Raw genomic sequence first — 26,764 nt, 5'->3', positions numbered from 1 at the left:
TATTTTATTTACCAGTTTAAAAAAAATGACAAACGTTTTTGTATATTTGATATCATTTAACAATCTGTGAATATCCTCGTTCTTTCAGCTCGGTAATCTTTCAGCTCGGTCCTTAAAGATGGCGGCCTCCATGAATTTGACAGGTGCAGGTGCCCTGATATCATGATTCGAATTTAGTTATCTGCTGATCTACGGATGACTAAGCATTTAGACCATGTTGTTATATAGAACATACTTTATTTTGACGTATTATATATTTAGCTTATGATTTATGATCTGGATCTCCATATTTGTTTTACATCATAGGTACTTTCTGTTTAACCACTGGCATGGATACTTGTCAATGATTTCATTATAATTGTGTAACCTTAGAAGAGACATGTCTTGAACATTTTCAGCTATATCAAAATCACGTAAATTTGTTGTTTAAATAATCGGCAGTTGATCAAAAGACACCGGTGTAATGGCGTGAACCTATTCTCGAACACATTAAAATCTCAAATATTCACAACGTTGTTGTGGTGTCATTTATTTTAATATTTAAACCTCTTCTACACTTAAGCAATGAAAACTATTTTTCTTGGTGAATTATGGTGAAAAAATATACGAGATAAAGGAATTCATATTTGGCATTATTCGGTGCCCGAATTCACGACCAGTATGTGTTTTTATGACAGAATATATAGTTTTGTACTATACTTTGTAAAATACACCAACTCCACTTTTGATGCAATACTTTTCTTTTGATTTTTTTTTCATAGAAGACAATGAAGCATGCAAACTTTTTAGTTTTAGGAACCAACAGTATGAATAATATATGCTTTTTATTCTTTAATGCACATTTTACAAATTTTATTTATTTTAATTGTCAACTTGAGAAAGTCAGAGAGATTACTGAAGATTAGAATAAATAAATTAATCTTTTTTTGTTATGTTGTGACAGGATCATCAGAGCAGCCAGTTCTGGAAACTTTGAATTTGTTGACACTGGATGATAGAGAAAGGGATTGTGGGAAAGAAAAGGACATGTTGGCCACAATCACTTGTGTTTTGTGTGAGGAAAAATTTGATACAAAAGAAGGAAATAATGATCTTTTACGACATCTCCTTCTCTCACACAAACTTGTGATTTCTGAAGTTCACCATGTTGCTGATTTAAAAAGGTAAAATAGGACAGTCACATACTATTTGTGTGCTTTGCCATTGTCAACATATGTATCTAAGTACATAATGTCACCAATAATTACAGCTCTTTTTTTCCTCTAATACTTAAAGACAATAGTTCTTATCGTACCATTACTGCTTTCCTAATAATTTCAGGAACATCAATTCATACAAAACTATTAAGAATACATGTTTACTTTGTTGAAGGAAAAATAATAAGATGGATTCCAAATTATTCTGAATTTTATCTGATATTGACTCCAGATCAGTGTAAAAAAAGTCAATGGAACATCAGAATAATTCCAAGAAGATCGATGGTTGAAAATTTGGGAGTATAGTAAGGATAAGGTTTTACAAAAAATTTCTTATTTCATTAATATTAAAATATTCTTCTTGTTTATGGTAAATATGAGTAATACTGATCCTGCATATTTATGGCTTTACTTCTCTGTGTTATCTACAGGTACCTTGTGTATTGGAAACAAAGATTCAAAGAACAGCCAATCACAGACTTTTGCTCAGTAATCAGAACCAACACTGGAGAGAAAGATAGAGGTGAGTTAGTTCTCAGTAATATACATACAAGTATTACATCTGGAGAGGAAGATAGAAGTGACAGGTGAAGTGAAAAGTTTACCGTAGTTTTTGTTTTGAAATATTAATGTAAGGGAAGTAACTCTTGTTTTTTTTCCTGTATAGAGCCATCAGAGGATTACTATCTCCTGTGTGATGTTTTACCAGAAGACAAAAGCTACAGACAGCATCTACAGAAGAAAAAACTTGTAAGCTTCATCATATATCACTCTAGGTTTCCTGAAATGTTTTTGCATTAGTTAACTTAATTTTACAGTGAAAATTTCTTCAAAGATCTGTTAGTATATGGGTTTACAACTCCTGTTTCCATATTGAACAATTAATTTCAATTCTCTTTTTTTGTGATTTTAACAACTTCAAGCTTAAGGAGATATAAGAAATATGTTGATTTTGAAACTTTTTCAAAGCGGACCAAATTCTTTATGTCTCTGCAGTTCAGCACAAAATAAAATACAATAATGACTAGTAATGATAAAGGAGAGTTAATGGATTATTGAAGTGTTCATTGTGTTTGGGAAAATCGTCAATTGAAATTAAAGTTATGATAAAAACTGATAAGAAGCATTAAGAAAATTTAAGTGTACTAACGGAAAAAAATCTGCGAATATTTATACAAAAACTATTGTTTTAATAATGATAACAATAAACAATATAAGACAATACCATCATTTTCATAACATAATAACATATGTGTGTCTTCCATTTTATCAGTAATTGTGTATGACTAAATATGTTATCACTATTATATTTTATTATCATGATATCAACATAAATTTTTTTTATACAAATAGAAAGAAATGAGGAATGAAATTGATATCAATGAGATAAGTAAGAATCGTATTTGTCATAACTTCGGTACATCACATCCTAGTCTGAAAGTAGCAGAATACTAGAAAGAGCTACCTTGGGTTTTCAATGTGTATATGTTTATATATTTCATTGAACTTGTAAAGCAGGATGTATTGTAGTGTTATTCTAGCAGGCTTGTGATAATGGATTACACAATTATTTTTTTCCTATATGAAGATACATCATATTTTTATAATTATTTTGCGTAATTATGAGTTGAAATACTTTTTAATTGTCAATCAGTTTCTTTCACCACAGCAATGTGGGTCATAATGTATGCATGCAAAAAAACACTTATACAAGATAACAAAACACATTAATCCAAGGAATCTGTTTTTCCCAAATGACAAATGAAAGACTTTTAATTTTGAATATATGTACACTGGTACATACCTTATGAAGTTATGTACAGGTATGAAGTTCAAACACTGTCCTCCTCATTGCAGTTTGTTTTCAGAGTTTGTTGCTAACTTCAAATGTGTTAGACTTTGTAGAGTCAAAGCATATACGATGTAGATATTTATGGTAGTCAGAACTACTTAGGCAATATACTTATATATTACTTACAAAGATATACTAGTTAATAGGATCATGATATTTGTATATTGGAATAAAAGTACAATTGTTAAGTACAGCTTTTTACATACCACAAAGAATACATGTATGTAAGATTTTATGTTAAGGAATCATAAAGGCATGCTTTTATTCAGATGATATATACCTCTTATTGTAATTGCATGTTTCTACAAGAGTTTTTACTGTTTCAGTACTTTCAGTGCTTTGATTGGATCTGTTTTATATCATTACCTGATAGTTGGTGTTACACAGGTAGTTGATTTTGAAAAGATGAAAAAAAAGAAATAAATACTGGTATATATTGAAAAAATATAACTGGTATAAATAGTAGGTATGTTTGTGCTGTCTATTAGATCTTAATTAGAACACTACTCTCTCTGGAATATAAAAGAAGATGATATATACAGAGTTAATGGGATTTTTTTATCAGGAGGAAGTTTTACAGCAACAACAAGCAGAGAGAGAGGATGAGACCTTCTGTCAAACATGTCTGTTCTGTCGGACACAATTCACCAGAAAGAGGTAGGATAAAATCTGGTATCTGACACATGTACTTTTAAAATTTAATTTGCATATATCATATATATCATATTAAAAAAAGAAGTTACTGCTACTTTGTTTATGCATATATATTTGAATTTCCTAACCAGTTAATATAATGAACTTTGAACTTTAATAAATTAAAATTGTTTCTTTGTAGTAAAATGTATCATGACTATGACATAATAAACTTTTGTTAAGTCAGTACAGTGTGTATATTTCCATGCCTCTGTCACTTCCTGTTGTAGGTCTGACTTATTAGATCACATGGCACATGATCACGGATTCAGCATCGGACTCACCAATAACTTAGGTAAGACAAAAGATATGCTATGATTCTGTTAAGAATTTATCTTTGATAATTTTGGTGAAGCTGTGTTTTCATGATAAATATATTTAAATAAAGAGCATTTCATTATAAGGATTTTAATTATCAATATGACATTTAATCAAGAGAAGGTTAAAAAATTGTGATTTGTTTTATTTGTAGTTTATATAGATGAGCTGCTGGGAAAGTTACAGGATAAGTTGAATAAGTAAGTTTTATATGACATCAATCAATGTGTTAAGTTAATACTTGAAAGCATTTATACTCTTTGTAATTGTCATCCAGACATGGCAGTGTCAATTGTAAGGCATTACTTTTTTATCCTTCCATTCCTGTTTTGTTAAAGTCAACTGTGAACACTTCTCAGAATTAAAAATTATAATTTATATAACCCTGTCATTCTTGTTTGCAATATACTTCCTGAATTAAAAGAATTTTGGTAATAGTGCCAATGCTGTTTGTTCTGGTTGGGTGGGATGTGGGTTCCTTCACTTCTGATCTGGATACCTATGGTATGCAGGGTGATTGAGCACCAGAGAAAATCAAAAGTGACATTTATTAAAAGTAAAGAGAATCAATTATCTGTGAAATAAAACCAATGGTGTTGTAGTCAGCATGTAACGTTTCATTGCAGCCTACAGTGTCTGTATTGTGAGAGAACCTTTCGTGATCGAGCCATACTGAAGGAACACATGAGAAAAAAACAACACAAGAAAGTCAATCCAAAGAATAAAGCTTATGACAAGTACTATATGATAAACTATCTGGTAAGTATATATATATATATATCTACAGATAATCTCCCCTTATATATTACTGATTGTATTACGTCATAATGTTGTTACCAAGACATTAAAGTGATCGCCTGAAGATAGCCGAGACACGGCTTGAAAACATTAGTGATAATCAAGTTTATTTGCCTTGTTTGCCTTTTATGTTTACATATTTAAATGATACACAATGTTCTCATCTAATTGAACTATTTACAGATATATACCCCAGACATATAACTCTAGCATCTGATTCAATGATATGATACCCTCATTGTTACACTGATTTTTATTAGAAGTGGATCAGTGTGTGCTTTTTTTGTTACATGAATTAAAATGTGTAGATGTAGACAGTTGATTAGACCATGTAGGAAAGACCACAATATCAAATTAATTTAATTATTATTTAGTTTTAATTTTTTGTAATGAATTTAAACTTTTACAATATAATCTGTCTGTTGATATTTTCAGGAAATGGGTAAGAATTGGGAATCTATCCAACAAGAAAATGACCGAGATATCGTCAGTGATGACAGTACAGAAACAGAGGAGTATGTAACTTCATTAATCAAGTTTCTAGTGTCTTTCCAAAGGATAGATTTTTATAACCATTCTTCTTCATCAATCAGTTAAAATTATGGTAATATCACGCTGTAAATAAAGCTATCTTTCAGAAAATTTAAATTTTTTCATAATCGATTTATCCAGAATTTCTGCTCCATTTGTTCTGGCAATTGGAATCAAATTTCTGCACAATATATATAAGTGGTCTGCAAACTGGAATGGTACTGTAAATACTTTTCTCTGTAAGGGGCTGCAATAGATCAGTCAATAGAATATCAAACCTTCATTCATTGATAAAATTCTTGTCAATATGGTTTGATTCTTACCCAGGTGGTGTTTCTTAGGAAAGTTTGATCACACTTCATCCTTTTTTTACCTTTGTCATGATACACTCCCGATTTCTTTAAATAACATACATGCAATATCCTCCTGCGTGACCTGTCTGTTCACAGGGAAATAAATCCAGCGAAAATTGTCACATAATAGCCGCCACATTTCATTAGAAATTAAATCATTATATGTTGACAGTGAGTGGGATGGATGGCAGGAGGAAGCTGGGTCTCAGGCTGTCTGTCTCTACTGTGTGTTCTCCTCCAATAATTCATCTAAGCTAAATGCACACATGCAGGTCAGTATTATCTCTGCAGCTCAACTTTAAGGCCTGTCTTCAATGCAAAGTACATCTTGTGAAGTACCTACATATATGTTTTCCTATGAATATCACTGTGTCTTATATTTTTCTGCTTCCCTGGTTTAACTTCTAGCTCCATTTACAGTTGACATTCAGGAGTAGGTTTTACAAGCATTTCCTAGTGGCATGCTGGAAATATCAGGCTGGAAAAAAGAATATGTAAAAATAAGTTTATAGGAAGTGTTAATAGAATTGAGGTTTTACTTTACATTCAATTATTATTTCCCATCATCAATATTGTTGGAAACCTCCAGTGTTTGGTTGATTGAAGCCTGTTGATTGCAAAGATAAATGGTCATTGTCCGTGAGCTGAAGTTGAAATAATTGTTTTTTTATAAATGTTTACAAAGGTTTGGGAAACATTGCTTAGGTAGAGGACTTACCTCCCTTCTGACATCATTATATGTTTCCACAGAAACTAGTAGTGGTTTAAACACTTTCTTGATGTATATATATATTTTTTTTCTGTTTTGCATATTTTCTCTGTTCAGAAGATCACAGAGCTGAGATAAGTCAGTGATCATCATAATTATGTGAAAAAGAGAAGTCTGGAAATACTTATATACACCAAATTACCACACAAGTAGAATTTATTATAATATTTATTCTTAATGTGTGTTTCATTTTCATATTTTGTCCAGAAGTATTCAAGTTAGGTTCGTTTGAAAACATTTTTTCTAACATAGAAAATCAACAATCTGAGAACCACTGACACCGTTTAATGATGTTGTTTCCTTTTTCTTTACTGGCTAAGGGAGATAACTCTTCATGGCTTCTACTGCCTTCAATATAGGGTTAATATATGTGGGCGTCACAGTAACTTGATGCTTTAGTGAACCCAGCCAATGTTTGTTACTCAGAATACAATGCTCACTGTTGTGTAAGTGAAATCTCATGAGCCGAATTTTCTTTTTTTTTGTGTTGTGTCATGATTACAATGTGTTTAGACTAACCGCAAACATTTCGGAGATTTGTTTTTTGTTATCAGGTAAAATGAAACTTTAAATATCTTTTACAAACACTAACAAAACTAGTCTCATAATTTTGCAATATTTTTTTTAATTATCATATGAGTCTAATAAAAAAAAATTAATGTACACTCAGAAAAACAAAAGGAACAATGAATAGATAAACAAACAATAGATAATTTGGAAAATACAATTTCTTTTATTTTTGCTTGAGAAGTTGTAAGAATAAATGATGTTAACCCGAGGGTAATATTAAATTATAATACATATAGCTTTCTGTATTGCAGGAACTTCATGACCTTGACCTTCATGACATCAAATTAAGGATGAATTTAGATTTCTATCAACAAGTGAAACTTATCAACTTTATCAGACGACAGGTAAATAGGTTTTCTCAACCAAATATTTATCCTTTGTATCAACTTTGACTAGAAATGCAAAATTGACTAAAATTTTCCATGCTTTTGTGGAGATGTAAAATATCAAACAAGCAAGCCCTGTTATTCATGTACTTGCTGTGATAGTTTTCCTACCATGTTGAAGGGCGAAAGTAAAATGGATGTGATGTAATTATTTCCTGTTCAACAGTTATCTCCCCTTGTAATATTGCTGTCTGTTACAATGACAGGAATTTGTTTGGTACTTGACTGTGACTTTCTGAGTCAATTTTACTTTACTTTACCCTGGTGCCATGATATTTATGTTGAAGGTCCATCTGAATACCTGTATTGGTTGTCAGTCTAAGTTTGATGACAAGCAGAAGTTGTTAGACCACATGCACCAACTAGGTCACACAAACCTAATTCCTGATGTAGCTATCTGGGACCAGCCGCAGTAAGTTTACAAACTAGGTCACACAAACCTAATTCCTGATGTAGCTATCTTGGATCAGCCGCAGTAAGTATACAAACTAGGTCACACAAACGTAATTCCTTATGCAGCTATCTGGGACCAGCCACAGTAAGTATACAAACTAGGTCACACAAACCTAATTCCTGATGTAGCTATCTGGGACCAGCCGCAGTAAGTATACAAACTGGGTCACACAAACCTAATTCCTGATGTAGCTACCTGGGACCAGCTGCAGTAAGTATACAAACTAGGTCACACAAACCTAATTCCTGATGCATCTGTCTTGAATCAGCCTAAAAGTAAACAGTGAGGTCACACAAACCTTATTTGTAATGTGACTGCCTGGGACCACATTTATTAGGTCACAGAAACCTAATTCCTGATGTAGCTATCTGGGACCAGCCACAGAAAGTATACAAACTAGGTCACACAAACCTAATTCCTGATGTATCTGTCTGGGATCAGTCTCAGTAAGCAACCAGAAATGCAATGAAAGCCTGGTTTGAGAAGTATATGTGAACTATCAGGTGATATTTTGAATTTCCAACAACTCAAACATCATACACTTCTTTAAGACCTGAAGTATACTTGGAAATCAGGGTTTGACAGTGATGTTTTTAACATGGATATAAATTGGATGCAGCAGTTGATCTTTACTTTTCATTTAACCCAATATTCTTTTTAAATGGAATAATATTTCTAATTTTGTCAATAACAGCTAATAAGGCTTCACTGGCCACCCCTTTTTTTTTTTAAAGAAAAGCCTGTTTGTGGTTAAAATAGTTTTGAAATACAGAACAATGAACTTTTCCCTGCATCATGATATGTAATACTGGTTTAGCTGCTCGTAGTTTTCTGTATGGTGTGTACTTTACTCAGGTCACCCACAAAACAGAAAATCACTTAGTTCTTGTCCATTTAACGTCAGTGCTCTACACAATTACACCAGTCCAATAACACACCACAACCAGCAATCCCAAGTCATATTCAACAACAAAAACCTTCAATTATTTTAACTTTAAAAAGTTTCCTATCAGAAATAAAAAAAAAACTCCCATGATATCCCATTACGTTGTCTTTGTCTGTTACCGAGACATATCACGCCAAATTAGGTTTACTTCTACCGAGGATTTAAATACGCCAACTGTCTTTTTAACCCTTACTTAAGTGTGATATTACCAGATAAACAACAAATCACTTTTCCATTTAATGGTTCTATACTTATATATAATGTTACTTATCTTCATTTTTCCTCAAAGTGGTCATTTCTCTTGATTATGCTGTAGCATCTTTTTTATCAATATCTATGTGATGTATCTAGATTAATCATTTTAAAGATCACACCTGTTGAAGTCTATTTTTTGTTTACTCTGTTTTTTGTCTAGTACAGGATATGCATTTCACGGGGGTTGGGGTGGGGTGAGGGGTGGGGGTGGGGGGGTTGGGGGAGTTGGAGAGGGGGTGTGGTCTCCATGTAGTGGCTGGTGATTTCCTCATTGAGCAAGGTGCATTCATTCTTCCAGAGCAAGTGAAGGTGGTATCTTGTGTTGTGTACTAGTGAATTTTAAGTCAAGTCTTTGTTTATCAATACAATTGTCACATCTTTATATTTCCTAAAGAAACTTCAAAGAGAAGGAGCCAACGTCAGGGTATTAAGTGGGTACTTCGCTGTGAGTATGGATACCAGAAGGTATGCAGGGCGATTAAACAAAAACTAAGAAGTATGTATGAAGAGGGTATTAATCACAACATACTCACGCGTTACCAATAAGAGAGTGTTAACTTTATTCGTTGACTAGTTTCGCCTCTGTCGCAGAGGCTTCTTCAGGATCTTTATATTTCCATGTAAAAGTCACATCTTTGTACATTCTCGGTAAAAAAAAACAAAAAAGAAAAAAAATGTATCCTTTTCTATGCAGTATATTGTCACGAGCTTCAGTGAAGGAAAGATGTCTATATTTGAATGTTAAGAAATTTGAAATCAGTTTCAAAAACATTTTAATGATATATTGGTCTTTACAGTTGAGTCACAATGTAAAGACATCCTCCTGCCTTCACTCTGTGTCACATGCTTTATTTCATTCCTCGTGCAATGTCACTGGAAATATTTCTCTACTATATATTTTCTTTAAACTGGGGTTGTCACTCAATAGTTGGATATTTGAGGCGAGATATATTCATCATTAATTATAAGCTGTATTTTTTTTAGTTTTTCTGGGTGGATAATTACGTGTGATCTATGACTCGATATTGACGAGCTAAGTATACAGTATAACATGCTATTCCGTGATAGCTGCCTTTCGAGATTGGAACAAAGAATCGGAAGTGTACAATTTAGCGAAGAGAAAGGCCATTCTAGAATGGTGCAATGAAGTAAGCTGGGTGGGGGACTTTGGCGTACCTGTCCAGGTAGATAAACCCACCCTATCATTACACGTGTGACAGCTCCCAGAAAGATACCCTACCTGTATGTCTCATTAACCTTGGCACTTATTTAAAGTCTTGTATAAAATAGGTGTGTAACATTTATAGTGAAAGTCCTCAGGTGTAGTAAATGTCTTCAAAATTTGATGTTCTGTTCTAAAGTTGTAGGAGATATCGGGTATGTTATACTGATTATCAAGTTTGGCGTTCTTTTGTAAAGATGTATTAGGAATTAACGTGATACGTCTTTTATGGTAATCTGCGTCTCCTGAATTGTGAAACAGCATTAGTAGTGGCCATCTCTAAGACAGATGAAGAGAAAACATGTTGCCTTAAGTACTTTAGGATAGATGGCCAATCTGTCCCCTAAATCACTGATTGGATAGTTGCCCAATCTGTTCCCTTTCTGTTTCCTACCCACTGTTAAGTGGGATAAATTGTCCCCAGAATTACTGACTGGATAGATGCTATTGGCACATTATTACGCATGATGTCAGATTTAAAAATATGTGTGAGTTATTTTATAGAATAACCCATCATCGAAAGGATTTATTTGATGTATTCACTTTCGGTATCAAAATTATAAAATTGATTTTTGAAAATTGAATACAAATTATCTACATGCAGTATTTTAGGGTGTCTAATGGTATTTACTGTATTCCAGATGGCTACAATTTTGTTACTCAGGGCATGATATATGACTCAAACACACAATAATTACTTCAAAAGCACCTTGACAAGTTTAAACCCTAATTATTAAACTGACCACAAGTCTTATCTACTAGTTTTATCACAGAAGTTTCACACAAATGAAACTGGTAATAAAGCTCTGGAATAATCGGGAAGATCTAGTACTGTCACGCATGACCCCCAGCTGCATTGTGGGAAAATAGGTACCAGTTCGATTATCACAAGGAAATGGAATGTCACAGTACTTTATACAAGAAATAGAGAGTTTCATTGCTTTATGTTACATAGATCTCAGCTTTAACTTTCTTGTGTTAAATTCAAAGCTGTTTAATGTAGAGGTGAACTGTTCCACAATCAATTGATTTTTATGTGCATAAGTTTGATGTATCTACATTTTAATGTGTGATATTGAGTCCATTTAGAATGACGGATCATTCCCAAGGATCCATTCTGATCCTGATGGAACAGTTCCTCGGAAATGGTGGAAATGATGCCATATTTGATGTTCTAGTTTCTGTGATGTAACATTAGAATAAACTTTTTCCTATACATTATGTGATTGATTTTCTTCTACAGGTATTGCTGTACAAATAATTTTAATAGGAATAATAAGTGAAAGTCTTGACAGTAAGGCAGTGTTGATCTTCTACACTGACAGATGATTAGATCTTGTAAACACCCAATTACCTTAACAACAAGTTTTTCTCTATCCTAACATCACTTAAATTTGTGGGTGAGGGTGATTTGTCTTAATGGATAATTCTGTTATATCACATCTAATTGTAAAAAGCAAAAAAATGTTCAAAGTTCATGGCTAATAAAATAAAACTGTTAAAGTTTAAAAAAATATCTGACAAAGAAAAATCTAATCAACTCAACATTATAAAAAATTTTGAGATGAGATAGATGTACAGCTATGGTTCTATAAGTAACCATTAACCTCCGTAGACACGTGGGCGGACATCCAGGAAATGGTCATTTATTTTTGAAAGTTTCATTTACAAAACTGGTCAGTTTCCAAGGGGAATATATTAACATAATTAGAAACCTGACAGTGATCTCCGACCGATGACATGCCCTGAAGCATTATGAGAGGAAGGAAGGACATGTTGATTATCATTACTGTGCGAGTACCGTTATCATGGGTCACCGTGTAAGGTCGTATTGGGGTCACTCAGTCGTGAACTTGGAGATGACAGTAAAATGGAAAGTTGCTCGGCCGTATAGGTATAAATCTTAGTGGGGATACTATGTGGAGGATGTACACAATAAGATCTATCGTGCCCTGAAACATTTAAACTGATCAGGCAGGTATCCGTGTTCACTGGTTTGTGACTTTGTAGTGGGGAGGTGAGTTCCCAGGAGTATACATGTAGGGAAATTGCTAATGTCAAAAATCATCTCTCAGATTCAATCTACATTACTGATAGATATCTTTTACTCAAGTTTAAATTTTTTTTGGTGATAATCCAGAAAGTCTTGTCCTACAGATAGACAAGGGATGAAGGTATTGGGGTGCTGTAGAGGGAGGATGAGAGTTTTAGGGAAGGAGGGTGGGTTTCTGAATCTGAAATATAGTGACACATTTGATGAACATTATAGTATCAAGGATTGTCACCGTCTGCTCTCTAAGTGTCAAATATTTCTAATCTGGAATTTTTCCTGGTTAAAATCAGCCAACCATCACTATGGACTGAGCAGAGTGCTGGTTAGGTAATGTGTTGGAAAATTGTTAGTGTTATGGGTGTAAACAGTATAAGTCAAAGTGTGTTCCGGTGAAACAGATGTGTTTCTAGGTCATCTCCAAGACAAATGTCCACATTTTCTGGTCCTTCTCCTGTCTTTACTAACTTACCAGCTTGGTTAATGGTGATATTTCCAAATAAATAAGGAAAAAATTATTCACAGTTGAACAAATACTCTCACAGTACTTCTTCTAAAAAACTTCTGCCACACATACATATAAATGTAGATTTCTGTTACATAAGATGACAGATCATTTGTAACCTATGTCTGGTATACTGAGATACACTCTCACCGCCACATACACGTTCTCTTCACTGCTACAAGTTATAGGTCACTTTTATTATTGTAAACATCCAGTAATAAGCCCAGTGGGTCAACACACAAATTCTTACCCAAATTCAGGAATGGGCTTATTTTAGGACAATAAGCCCAGAGAGTCAACTTACAAGTTCTTACCCAAAGTCAGGGATGGGAGGGGGTTGGGGGGATTACACGACTAATTAGTCAAACGGGTCAACATAAAATTCTTACCTAAAATTAGGGATGGGCTTATTAAAGGACAATAAGTCCAGAGATTCAACTTACAAGTTCTTACCCAAAGTCAGGGGGTGGGGTGATTACCATATAATAAGTCGAAAGGGTCAACATAACATTCTTATACAAAGCCAGGGATGAGTTTATCATAGGATAAAAAGCACAGGCAGCCAAGACAAATTATTACAAGACATTAGGTCCATGGGGTCAACATACCAATTCTATCCCAAGGTCAGAAGGTGGTCTTATTTCAGGACAATGAAACACCATTGATTTGTAATTTTACTGATCATCAAAGGCTCTTGGTAGGATAATCATCAGACTTGTACCTATAACAGGATAGATTTTACTTTACTTCATATTTCATAAATTATTTTGATTTAGTTGAAAAAATCTTGATGGCCACAGAATATATGTTTTGTGGGTTCCAGATGTCTTTAAAGTTATTCTTTACTGTTCTTTAAGATAAGGGCTTCATTATCTGGGCCATTATAGCAATGACCTTGACCTTAGAGGCAAATTTAAAAAGTGTGGCATGGCGCTCTCCACCCAAATGTGGCTTGTGTTTCTGTGGACAAACGTACCAGTCTGGTGCTGACATGGTTTTATCCTTGAGCCAGACACTTCAACCTTATTGCTCTAGATAACATATAAAGGCCTCTTCTTTGTTGATCATTGAGGAAGCCACCTTGTGCAAAGAGACTCCACCTCAAAATGACACTGGCTGTCAGGGTGATAGAGCTCGCAAACAAAATTTGGAAATATTAGCAAGGCCCCAGGTATACTGCAAAGTAAGGTCTTTTTATTCATCAATATGTATCATTATAATACATTAATTGAAATACTATATAATTTATAAAATACCAATAAATAACCACAATTTTTGAACCTGTGAAATTTAAAATGATTACCATGAAATGGAATACCAAACTGATAGATATTTAAAACTACTTAAAAAAAATACTTGTGACGGTGAACGATTAAAATTTTTTTATATATAGGTTAGTGTATATATGCTGAAAAGTAAGAATTTGTATAGTAAGCATTGTATGAATATTAAGTAGGTACATGTCTACCTGAATATCTATATAGAAGGTCACCTTAAACTTAACAAGGTTTTTTCCCATTTGATGACAATTTAAGATTACGATATTTTATGGGACATTTCAATTTGATGAAATCAAGACAGAGACTTTACTCTAAAATATATTTTAATCTCATCATCATCATGATCAGAAGGAGAAGAAAACTAAACACTTGCTGTGTCTAGATGTGCTGTCTGTATCGACCCAATCTACCTAATTGGTTTGGAGTTATACATCCGTTTCCATGGAAATTACATAAACACACTTTTAATGGACAAGTGTCGTATTGTACTTGTACAATGATAAGCCACTGAAATGTTAAATTTTCATTTAGAATTTTTTTTCTTTGATAGAAAAACTTATGAGCTAACTGCATTCATCATATATGAAGCAAATTCTTAACAGACGACTGGTATTTTCAAATAACTTTCCATCTGATCTTTATCACTTTCATTCTTAAGGAAATTATTTACTGTCAACAAAATGTGTTTTACAGTATATCAAATTTGCAATTAGATTCAGTGTTCAAAATTGTTAGTTCAAAATCTTTTTTCCCCAAACAATTTGTAGGAATTTTGTGAAGCTGAACATTACAGAGAATTTAAATATAGAAAAATGATTGCCAGTAAAGTCTGACAGCTCTTGGTGCAATGAAATAGTCATCAATCTGACAGTTCTATGGTAGGGTGAAATGGTCGTCAATCTGACAGTTCTATGGTAGGGTGAAATGGTTATTGATCTGACAGTTCTTAGTAGGGTGAAATAGTCATTGATCTGACAGTTCTATGGTAGGGTGAAATGGTCATTGATCTGACAGTTCTATGGTAGGGTGAAATGGTCATAAATCTGACAGTTCTATGGTAGGGTGAAATGGTTATTGATCTGACAGTTCTATGGTTGGGTGAAATAGTCATCAATCTAACAGTTCTATGGTAGGGTGAAATGGTCATTGATCTGACAGTTCTATGGTTGGGTGAAATGGTCATTGATCTGACAGTTCTATGGTAGGGTGAAATGGTCATCAATCTGACAGTTCTATAGTAGTGTAAAATGGTCATGAAAACATTGAGAGAGTAGGAAAAGAGTGACTTTGGGGTTGTATATCCCAATTCAAATGATCAGATAATAGGAAGACCCTGACCTGAAGAGACAGTAGGATAGTGACACAAACAAATGGAGAATAAGTCTGTTTTATCTGAGTTATGTGACGACTGTGTATGTTGACAGGTAGAGATGTCAGGGTACAGATAGAAGAGAATTTCGGTGCCAGGTTAAAAAAAATATATATATCCCAGAAGGTCAATCTCTCACCTGAGTAACTCCCCCCTAATTTACCTGTCCTCGCCTAATTAATTGAGAAAGATGGTAGCAGTCAGAGAACAGCTACAGATGCTATCCATTCCTTGGAAAAGTCCTATCGTAACTTTACCCGAATCTGATAAAACATTCCTTCAGGAATTTTAAAAGTCTGTTCGTTCTGCTGTCTAGTTCTAAAGTTTACTGTTACAGCCAAATGTAAAACTTCTATTTCAGCAGATACGCCGAAGTAGAAAGCGTAACAACGACAACAGTAAGATAAGATTTTAACGAGAGGATATTGTAATGTATATTGTGATACACAATTCGGGTGAATTTTACCGAGAAACATTATACAAATCAGATTGTTTTATTTTCATGTATTGCTTACCCTTCAACCAAAGTGTTGTTTTTCATTCATTTTCTTTGTGCCTTTAAAATGTTTAAAAGTCAATTCAACGAAACCATTGTCCTTTGTAAAGTTCCCTTTGTTTCGTTAACATTGAAAGCTATTTCTCTGAATTCAATATTTTAATTTGACTTGGGTGGACATTGTTGTTCTGCAGAGCTGTGTCCATGGAGAATGGAGAAGATAGCTGTCGAGGACAGATTACGAACCTTTGTTTAAGACAATACTCATCTGATTGTTAAGTCTCCTAAACTTAATCTGCTTTATTTTCGCTTTTCTTTATAAAAAAAAACAATTTTTTCATGGTAGAATATGTTGTTGTATTAGCTATAGATTTATGAGATTTTTATCGCCCCTACAGAATTCAGTATAAAGCTAAGAGACACCATCATCACTGACTGACAATCTTTTAATCTAAAGTGATGTTTGAAATATTTCTCAGTTACATGACAAAGTGAAACGATATTAATCACCATCTTAGCTCATTCATTGGATTTGTATATGTTAGAATGTCAGTTATTGGTACGTTGCTAGTAGTTATAAAACAAATACTTGTTGACTTTCTTTTTTTAGATAATTTTTGTTTTATTTTTTTTTTTTCACGATCAAACTATGATTCGTCTTTACTCATGGGTAATAAGGATGATTTTTTATATTTTTCTTTTCTCGTGTGAGACTCTTGGACATAATCGTATAAGTGGGTGCTGATACATGCACATACTGATGATTACAATGTAAAGGATAATGGGGTATTTAGTGATCCCTGTGGTAAAGGTTTTGGTTTTTGATGCCACGTCATTTATTTTTGGGTGAGATGGGGGAACTTGATGGAGTGGAGATGAGGACATATTATGTCATCCATGTCTGTCGGTCGGGCAACATCACATATTGAGAACCTCTCAGCAAATTTTGTTCACCTTTATACCGTAGTGTCATATCAAGTTCCACACCTTATATGATGGTGGTCATCTGTCAAGATTAAAGGGTCAAAGGTCACATTTGACAACTTGTGCACAGTCATCAATCAGTGATCCTTTAATACATTGGAAGCAGGCCGAGGAACATTCAGGACTTTCAGACATTTTTGGGGGATTTTTTTTAACACGGCAGTGCCAAGATAGAAAAACTTTTGTAAAAAAGAGACAGTTTTTTTTTAATAATTAGGTGTGTGGTAATGTTACGGTCTTATCCACTCTTAAGATGCAGAACATTAAAAATAGAAGTGGAAAATAGGTCATGTCTTGATAGATGTAGATTCTACTTTACATGCCGAAACAACATAAAAGTCTGACCTGTTTAGATGCTGTCGTTGGAATGTGTAGACTATGTAAATTTTTAACCTTATACCAACAAAAGTACAAAATCATGCGTCTTTCAGAAAAAAATGGGAGGACAAAAACTCCATGTATGTACCAGTCTCCCTGAAGGAATTTCTCGGGAACTGCTAAACCTACAACCGAACAATCATCAGGAGTTTATGCCTTGAATATCCTTTTAATTTGATTTGTATGAAATTAATGCCCTACGGTTCAGCCTGAAGAGTCGGAACATTTATAGCCACACAGCATTGTTATGTCCTCAATGTACATGCATAAGTTTACAAGGTTAGATTGTACAACCAATTTTTTTTCAATTAATTTCAAATTTCAAATGGTAATTTTTGATATGCTGTAAAAGTTGATATGGCTGAAGTAAGGGCAAATATAGAACTCCCTTGTGACAGTAAAGGCGAACCCTGTAATCCCTGTGGGGTCATAGCTAATCATTTGTCAAAAACGCAATCCACAAGGCCAAGGATCACCGTGATTATGTGATCAGTTTCATCTCAGAATTCAGGTGTTATATTTATTTTTTTAGCTTATTTGCATTTTTACGAAGACTTCTTATTAAATTTTTATGGTGTACATTAGTGATATAAAAGCTTGGTATAAAATTTCAAGAGTTGAATATCTTGTTTGTTAATTTCCTGTCTAAGACGTTTATACACCGGGGATTGTATTAGAGAGGAGCACTGGGTACGGATGTCAGGGTTTACGTTTGTGTGATCAGAGATGGAATGTTGTGTCACTGATGGGCACATTATATATAGTGTACATAATGAGGGCCCCACTATTGTATACATAATGGAGGCCCACCAAGGACAAGGAGCCCATTATGGTCAACCTAATAAGGGTCCTTCATGCTACATAGAATGATGGTCCACCATGGTCAATGTACACACCTCCCTGGTCAATGTACACACCTCCCTGGTCAATGTACATACCTCCCTGGTCAATGTACACACCTCCCTTGGTCAATGTACACACCTCCCTGGTCATTGTACATACCTCCCTGGTCAATGTACACACCTCCCTGGTCAATGTACACACCTCCCTTGGTCAATGTACATACCTCCCTGGTCAATGTACATACCTCCCTGGTCAATGTACATACCTCCCTGGTCAATGTACACACCTCCCTGGTCAATGTACACACCTTTCTGGTCAATGTACACACCTCCCTTGGTCAATGTACACACCTTTCTGGTCAATGTACATACCTCCCTGGTCAATGTACACACCTCCCTTGGTCAATGTACGCACCTTTCTGGTCGATGTACACACCTCCCTTGGTCAATGTACACACCTTTCTGGTCAATGTACACACCTTCCTTGGTCAATGTACACACCTTTCTGGTCAATGTACACACCTCTCTGGTCAATGTACACACCTCCCTGGTCAATGTACACATCTCCCCGATCATTGTACAAACCTCCCTGGTCATTGTACATACCTCCCTGGTCAATGTACACACCTCCCTGGTCAATGTACACACCTCCCTGGTCAATGTACACACCTCCCTGGTCATTGTACACACCTCCTTGGTCAATGTACACACCTCCCTGGTCATTATACACACCTCCCTGGTCATTGTACACACCTCCCTGGTCATTGTACACACCTCCCTGGTCAATGTACACACCTCCCTGGTCAATGTACACACCTCCCTTGGTCAATGTACACACCTTTCTGGTCAATGTACACACCTCCCTGGTCATTGTACACACCTCCCTTGGTCAATGTACACACCTTTCTGGTCAATGTACACACCTCCCTTGGTCAATGTACACACCTTTCTGGTCAATGTACACACCTCTCTGGTCAATGTACACACCTCCCTGTTCATTGTACACACCTCCCTGGTCAATGTACACACCAACTTGGTCAATGTACACACCTCCCTGGTCAATGTACACACCTCCCTGATCATTGTACAAACCTCCCTGGTCATTGTACATACCTCCCTGGTCAATGTACACACCTCCCTGGTCAATGTACACACCTCCCTGGTCAATGTACACACCTCCCTGGTCAATGTACACACCTCCCTGGTACACACCTCCCTGGTCATTATACACACCTCCCTGGTCAATGTACACACCTCCCTGGTCAATGTACAAACCTCCCTGGTCAATGTACACACCTCCCTGGTCATTGTACACACCTCCCTTGGTCAATGTACAAACCTCCCTGGTCAGTGTACATATCTCCCTGATCATTGTACATACCTCCCTGGTCAATGTACAAACCTCCCTGATCAATGTACACGCCTCCCTGGTCATTGTACATACCTCCCTGGTCATTGTACAAACCTCCCTGGTCATTGTACATACCTCCCTGGTCATTGTACACACCTCCCTGGTCAATGTACATATCTCCCTGATCATTGTACATACCTCCCTGGTCATTGTTCACACCTCCCTGGTCAATGTACACACTTTCCTGGTCATTGTACATACCTCCCTGGTCATTGTACACACCTCCCTGGTCAATGTACACACCTCCCTGGTCATTGTACACATTTCCCTTGTCTATGTACACACCTCCCTGGTCAATGTACACACCTCCCTGGTCAATGTACACAACTCCCTGGTCATTGTACACACCTCCCTGGTCAATGTACACACCTCCCTGGTCAATGTACACACCTCCCTGGTCATTGTACACACCTCCCTGGTCAATGTACACACCTCCCTGTTCAATGTACAAACCTCCCTGGTCAATGTACACACCTCCCTGGTCAATGTACAAACCTCCCTGGTCAATGTACACACCTCCCTTGGTCAATGTACACACCTCCCTGGTCAATGTACACACCTCCCTTGGTCAATGTACACACCTCCCTGGTCAATGTACCTACCTCTCTGGTCATAATACTTACTGTGTTATATTTAAGTCTGTTGTTTTTATGCATAATATTTGTTTTACTGTAGTTTTTGCTCCTTCCCGTACCTATAATTTGTAAAAGACCCCTCAAAATCTCACACAGGTTATGCTGTGTGAAAAGAGTGTTCTACAACAGATAGTGACTAATGTGAATTTTAGAGGTTCTAAAAAAGTTACATTCAGTGACCTATGTTGGACAGGATGGCAGATATATTTCATGAGCACCAGAAAGAGTAATCTTTTAAAATTACCTAAACTTTTTGTTGCAGCCATTTCAGTTTCTAGGCCAGTAATCAAATTTGGGCTGGTAGATGATGCCTTTGATTTGACCTGACCTTGACCTACAAATCATTTGCATATTCATCAAATTTGATAAAGAAACTAGTGGCAGTCCCAGGTTGCTCAGGTGTATACTGGGAGGACACTGCCACTCATAAAGACGTCGTAAAGTTTGAATTAAATAGGATCAGTTTAGATGTTGTGATAGTGGGACAGCCTGGGCTGATAGGTGTCTGGGGGGAGATTTATTTATCAATAGACATGAATATATATGTGATAAATAAAAAGATTTGATTTTCAAATTATGGATGAAATATGATGCTATGGAGTTCGACACTTGACTTCCTCTGCTAGTTCTAACTGACACAGGGATGGCTTCTCACCGTGATACAGATCTGAGCCAGTGTGATCGTGTCGCAGGCCATTAAGTCAGACGGTTTCACTTGGGCAGATTTTCTATGAAGAAGGACGAAGCAAAGCCGATCCTTTGAGTAGATGTGTATTATCGGTGCACCTGTATAACACGCTACTGATTGTCGCGAGTAATTATAGACTCTCAACATCACATTAGCCCTGCATGGTGGCAATGAAGCAGGTAACCGTGGGATACGACCAATGAAAAGGGACAACAATACCTCCAATGGCTCTTAATATTTACCCATGGCTGTTTTTATGGTCGATAGTCAATCATCGTTTTATTACACATTTGGTGCCAATTGAAGTGTTTTGAGGACAATTATAGTTATTGAGTATAGGATTTCACTAATATGTGTATTTATCATTCTGTCGTTAGAAGTTTGTGATGTTAGTGAAATGTGCTGGATGTAATGGATACAAACAGACAAAAGTACAACACCAGCTGTCTCCTCACACCAGATGTTCCTGCTGTCTCCTCACCCTGCCCCACAAGAATGACACTGCTGTCTCCTCACCCCATCCACAGTATGTTCCTGCTGTCTCCTCACCCCAGTATGTTACTGCTGTCTCCTCACCCCAGTATGTTCTTGCTGTCTCCTTACCCCGACCCCAGTATGTTACTGCTGTCTCCATACCCCAGTATGTTACTGCTGTCTTCTCACCCCAGTATGTTCCTGCTGTCTCCTCACCCCGGTATGTTACAGCTTTCTCCTCACCCCAGTATGTTCCTGCTGTCTCCTTATCCCGGTATGTTACAGCTTTCTCCTCACCCCAGTATGTTCCTGCTGTCTCCTCACCCCAGTATGTTTCTGCTGTCTCCTCAACACACCCCCAGTATGTTACTGCTGTCTCCTCCCTCCAGTATGGTACTGCTGTCTCCTCACCCCAGTATGTTCCTGCTGTCTCCTCACCCCAGTATGTTCCTGCTGTCTCCTCACCCCAGTATGTTACAGCTGTCTCCCCACCCCAGTATGTTCCTGCTGTCTCCTCACCCCAGTATGTTCCTGCTGTCTCCTCACCCCAGTATGTTACAGCTGTCTCCCCACCCCAGTATGTTCCTGCTGTCTCCTCACCCCAGTATGTTCCTGCTGTCTCCACACCCCAGTATGTTATTACTATTTCCTCACCCCCACCCCAGTATGTTACTGCTGTCTCCTCACCACACCCTAAGTATGTTACTGCTGTCTCCATACCCCAGTATGTTACTGCTGTCTCCTCACCACACCCTCAGTATGTTACTGCTGTCTCCATACCCCAGTATGTTACTGCTGTCTCCTCACCACTCCCCCAGTATGTTACTGCTGTCTCCTTACCACACCCCCAGTATGTTACTGCTGTCTCCATACCCCAGTATGTTACTGCTGTCTCCATACCCCAGTATGTTACTGCTGTCTCCTCACCACACCCCCAGTATGTTACTGCTGTCTCCATACCCCAGTATGTTACTGCTGTCTCCTCACCACACCCCCAGTATGTTACTGCTGTCTCCTCCCTCCATTATGGTACTGCTGTCTCCTCACCCCCACTATGTTACTGCTGTCTCCTCCCTCCAGTATGGTACTGCTGTCTCCTCACCCCAGTATGTTACTGCTGTCTCCTCACCCCACCCCAGTATGTTACTGCTGTCTCTTCACCCCACCCCTAGTATGTAATTGCTGTCTCCTTACCCTACCCTAAGTATGTTATTACTGTCTCCTCACCACACCCCAGAATGCCACTGCTGTCTTTCCACACCTCCCTCAGAATGCCACTACTGTCTCTCCACACCACTCTCAGAATGTTACTGATGTCTCTCCACACCACACCCAGAATGTCACTTCTGTCTTCCCACACCACCTCCAGAATGTCACTGCTGTCTCTCCACACCACCCCCAGAATGCCACTTTGTCCTTCCACCCCACCCCCAGTATGTCATTTTGTCTTCCCACTCCACCCCCAGAATGTTACTGCTGTCAATTTAATTTGTTTATCATTTAATGTTAAGTTTTTGGAACCACTTTTGCAGACACAAAAGAGGATCTAGATCAGTTACCATGAATTTCATCTGTAGATCCCCATCTGATTTTTTTTTATTTTCTGGGTGTAGTGCTGCACTGAAGTACAACACACACTCTCAGGGCTGGTTTGTCAGGAGAGATATCACCAGAGTTGACACAAAGTTGTAAAATTTGACCAAACTAATCCCTAAATTGATCAGACAACACGCAGATTGTATAACGTTAATGTGACGTAAAGTGTAAGGTAAGAATAATTATTTGCACACCTGTACCAGACAAAGTAACAACTTAAAGACAACCCAGGCGAGAACTCACAGGAAGACGTAGGACAGCCGCTGGCCACAAAGTTGATGAGCAGGCCCAGTAGGGGCACCGCTCGCTTCAGAGGAAGTGTATATTAATTCGTGTCATTGAACACAGCAGGGCCACCATGAGGTCCCTTGTCATCAGACAAAATTAAGTAGGGTTCTGATTTCAAAGTCGACCATTTATCATCGCTATGTATACTGTCTCTTTAAATCCGTTCCAAATTCAAGAGATTTGTATACTTTCCCCAGATCTGTTTTCAAGATAGGATTTCATGATAGGAAATTTTTTTCTTTTGATAAAGTAACATTTGGGTAATTTATATGAGGGTGTTTTTGTGTGCGAAATCTGACGACCAGTTATCTGTAAGGGTTAGATATAACACTGGGAGGGGTAGGGGGCGGACATATTCACACTGTAATGGTCACTAGGTCACTTACACTACAGCAATCAGCAGACAGCCAAGGTCTGGTGGAACACTCACAAATTAAAAACTGACCAATCATTTCTAGTGGACTTAAGTTTGGATGAAACTTATACCTTTTCATCAACATGACATCCCTCCAAGGTTAGTCTGAATGCAGTGGCCTTATGATATAAAGTTTTCATCCCTGAAGAAATCCTATAGGTTTAGCTGGTTCATATTTATTTTAATGATGTATGCATTCCATTTCATACTTTTAATATAGGATGAAAATGTTCTGTGGTAGTTTTGCCCCAGACTACTGCTACATATGTCTCTGATTTGAAATCTTAAGGCTTGTGTAATAGGAAGGAATAATAATAAAAAAAAATGCTGTGCTGTCACTGGGGTTTGAATTAGTAACCCTTCAGTCTCTAGCCAGACATCATATCACTCAATGAAAGGAAAATTCTCACTAGACTAGGATTGTAAACAAACCTTTACCCTCATTTACTGCCAATGAGATTTCTTGATATTTAATGTCTCAAATGATTATTAACCTTGTTGTTGGATGTCCAAAGCAAGACGCTTCAATGTTTGAATTTTTTTTTTAATTTTAATTTTAAGCTTGAATTTTATATCTCCAACTTAATTTTTTCTTTTTTTTTTTTTTTTCGAAATGTTTTTAATTTAAATATGTAATGTGTGAAATGACAAATCTTTATAGTTTTTATCTTTTGTTTAATCATGGATGTTTGGTTTTTAAGAGTTTTAGATGTCTCATTACTGGGTATTTGGTTTTAAGTGACTTCATCTAAAATCTTTAACATGAGATCTTTCTAAAGTTTTGTTTGGTGTTTAAATCATTGGATCTCGAGTCCTTCATGTTAATTATTTATGTAAGCTGTGTGATATATTCCAAGCTTTGTGAATATTTTCTATGATACCTAGTAACATCTAATCTGTTCCTATTGTATTCCTTCAGGTATTTCTTCCCTACCTACGAGAATGACAACCTACTGTGTCAGCTCCAGGATGATGAGGAAGATCAGACAGCTGGAAATGTGACATGTTGCCAGGGCAATGTGACTGTTATAGCAGAGGATGTGCCTGACGTTGGACAGACTATTTTGTCCGAAGAACGGGTCAGACGAGACATCATTTCCTAGCAGTATCTACATGTTATAGCAGAGGATGTGCCTGACGTTGGACAGACTATTTTGTCCGAAGAACGGGTCAGACGAGACATCATTTCCTAGCAGTATCTACATGTTATAGCAGAGGATGTGCCTGACGTTGGACAGACTATTTTGTCCTAGCAGTCATTTCCTAGCAGTATCTACATGTTATAGCAGAGGATGTGCCTGGTGCTGGACAAATGTTATTTGAATTGTTGTTATTTATTAAATAAATCTATATGATTATAGAACTTTGTTTGTTATATATGTTGACCCAATTATGAACATATGATATTTTTCCTTGCAAGTACCAGTTTATAGTCAGGATATGCATTTGCCCTATCTGAGTTGAATTATACAACTTTTGAAGAAAGTTTTATCACCAGAGAATTGATCTCCAAAGTCATTTTCTTAAATAATGTCTATCTTCTGTATTCTTTATCATCAGTAATGCTCCAAAGGCAGAATTGTTAGTGAAATTTAAAGAACCCCTCCAAATGTATCCTGTATACTTCATCATCACTCTCTGCATCTTAGAACATTTGTGAAAAATTGAAGGTTCCATGAGCATACCTTGTGGATAAGATGTGAAGTCTAGTTTGACTTTTGATAGACATCAAAAAAATCTTGAGGTCGCATAATGGTATGTTGTAATGGCTTTGAAGTTGGGTGTCGCTCCTTTGTAATCTTCAATGGGGTGTATCATTTTGTGATTGGGCAGGTTTTTTCTCCTGAAACTCTCTCTAGACCAATCAAAATACTTCACTTGTGCCTTCAACTCTACTATGAAATGTTCCAGGGGTGCAGATAGCAAAAAAAGAGCGAAACACAGGGAGTATAGTGGATACCCCAAAGGACAAAGAATCGTACCGTTCATTGCCTATGTAAGAAAGTCACACAGTGGTACAAGTATATGGCTGTGTGCTATTTTTTTGTATATCTTTTGTTAACAGCAGAACAGATTCTAAAAATAGAATTTTTTTGCAGTGTTAATACAAAGACTGTTCTTATCAAAGGTTTTATTATTTGTATGTTTGAGAAAAGAGCAAATTCGCAGAAATAAGATACATGGAAAAAGATTATGTATAGAAAATTATGGTCTGTTTATCATTTCTGCTAAAAATATATCCTTTTTGCTGCAAACTTTGATTAAACAGTGACATATTCAACCTTAAAAATTGACAAGATTTATCGTATTCGGGACAGGTATCTCAGCCATAATTCATGACTACCAAGACAGACAAACAAATTGGGAAATGATTTTTGATAATATGAGTCGTATATATATATATTTACTTCCTGATCTGAATGTTGAAAATATCAATAGAATATTCTGTTACCATGTGTTAATAAGGGATGCTATTTCAACTTTCTTCTTTAGTTAAAATTTCCTGGTTTCCCTCTTTGAGGACACGACATTATATGTATTGACCTAGATTTATGTTTTGGATGTTGTCGATGAAGCAGAAGTTCTATATATAACATAGTCTTATTTACATCGTCTGATAACCTCATATAAATTTTTGTTCATGTATTGCTCCAGGCTTGCCATATTTAGTTGGAACCATTGTGATAAACACATTTTATTTTGCATTGTCTTACAACAGCCACATCGTCATTGAAATAACACAACAATGTCTGCAATAATTCCCCATTGTTCATACTATCACTAACAATAGACAAAACAAACCATACAGATAAATTGCATTTTTTTTTTTTTTTTTAGTTGGGCATGATCCTCTCTGTTTTGATAAGGCTGAATTAACATTTGAAATCTTGCCCATGGACATTTCAAATCGTTAAAAAAGCAGTAAATCTATTTGGAAATTGATCAGATATTTTGCGTTTGACAGGTTGGTTCGCGTACGCCTCACTATCTACCATACACTGTAGTGTAC

General features: G+C 36.3%; 1 protein-coding gene across 1 annotated transcript; it reads left to right on the top strand.

Moving 5' to 3' along the window:
- Positions 1-118: 118 nt before the first annotated feature.
- Positions 119-24,984, top strand: LOC132558622 (zinc finger protein 277-like). Its single transcript, XM_060223217.1, has 13 exons — positions 119-149; positions 944-1,163; positions 1,628-1,719; positions 1,864-1,946; positions 3,614-3,705; positions 3,972-4,036; positions 4,214-4,259; positions 4,686-4,818; positions 5,293-5,372; positions 5,914-6,013; positions 7,332-7,424; positions 7,754-7,878; positions 24,674-24,984. Exons 1-13 carry the CDS (start codon positions 119-121, stop codon positions 24,855-24,857), a joined length of 1,344 nt encoding a protein of 447 aa, XP_060079200.1. The 3' UTR covers positions 24,858-24,984.
- Positions 24,985-26,764: the final 1,780 nt, after the last annotated feature.

This window comes from Ylistrum balloti, unplaced genomic scaffold (assembly GCF_031769215.1).
Source record: "Ylistrum balloti isolate Yb309-2 unplaced genomic scaffold, AGI_CSIRO_Ybal_v1 Utg370800, whole genome shotgun sequence".
In the NCBI taxonomy this organism is placed as follows: Eukaryota; Metazoa; Mollusca; class Bivalvia; order Pectinida; family Pectinidae; genus Ylistrum; species Ylistrum balloti.
The sequence above is the reverse complement of the archived record's forward strand: the minus strand, read 5'-3'. Positions and strand labels throughout refer to the sequence as shown.

What these genes read in the sequence shown, in the direction of transcription:
- LOC132558622 (XM_060223217.1), top strand. Translation starts at nt 119, where the DNA reads ATGGCGGCCTCCATGAATTTGACAGGTGCAG. An exon ending in CACTGGAGAGAAAGATAGAG is followed by an intron (nt 1,720 to 1,863) that starts GTGAGTTAGTTC and finishes TTTCCTGTATAG; the next exon opens with AGCCATCAGAGGATTACTAT. An exon ending in ATCTACAGAAGAAAAAACTT is followed by an intron (nt 1,947 to 3,613) that starts GTAAGCTTCATC and finishes TTTTTTTATCAG; the next exon opens with GAGGAAGTTTTACAGCAACA.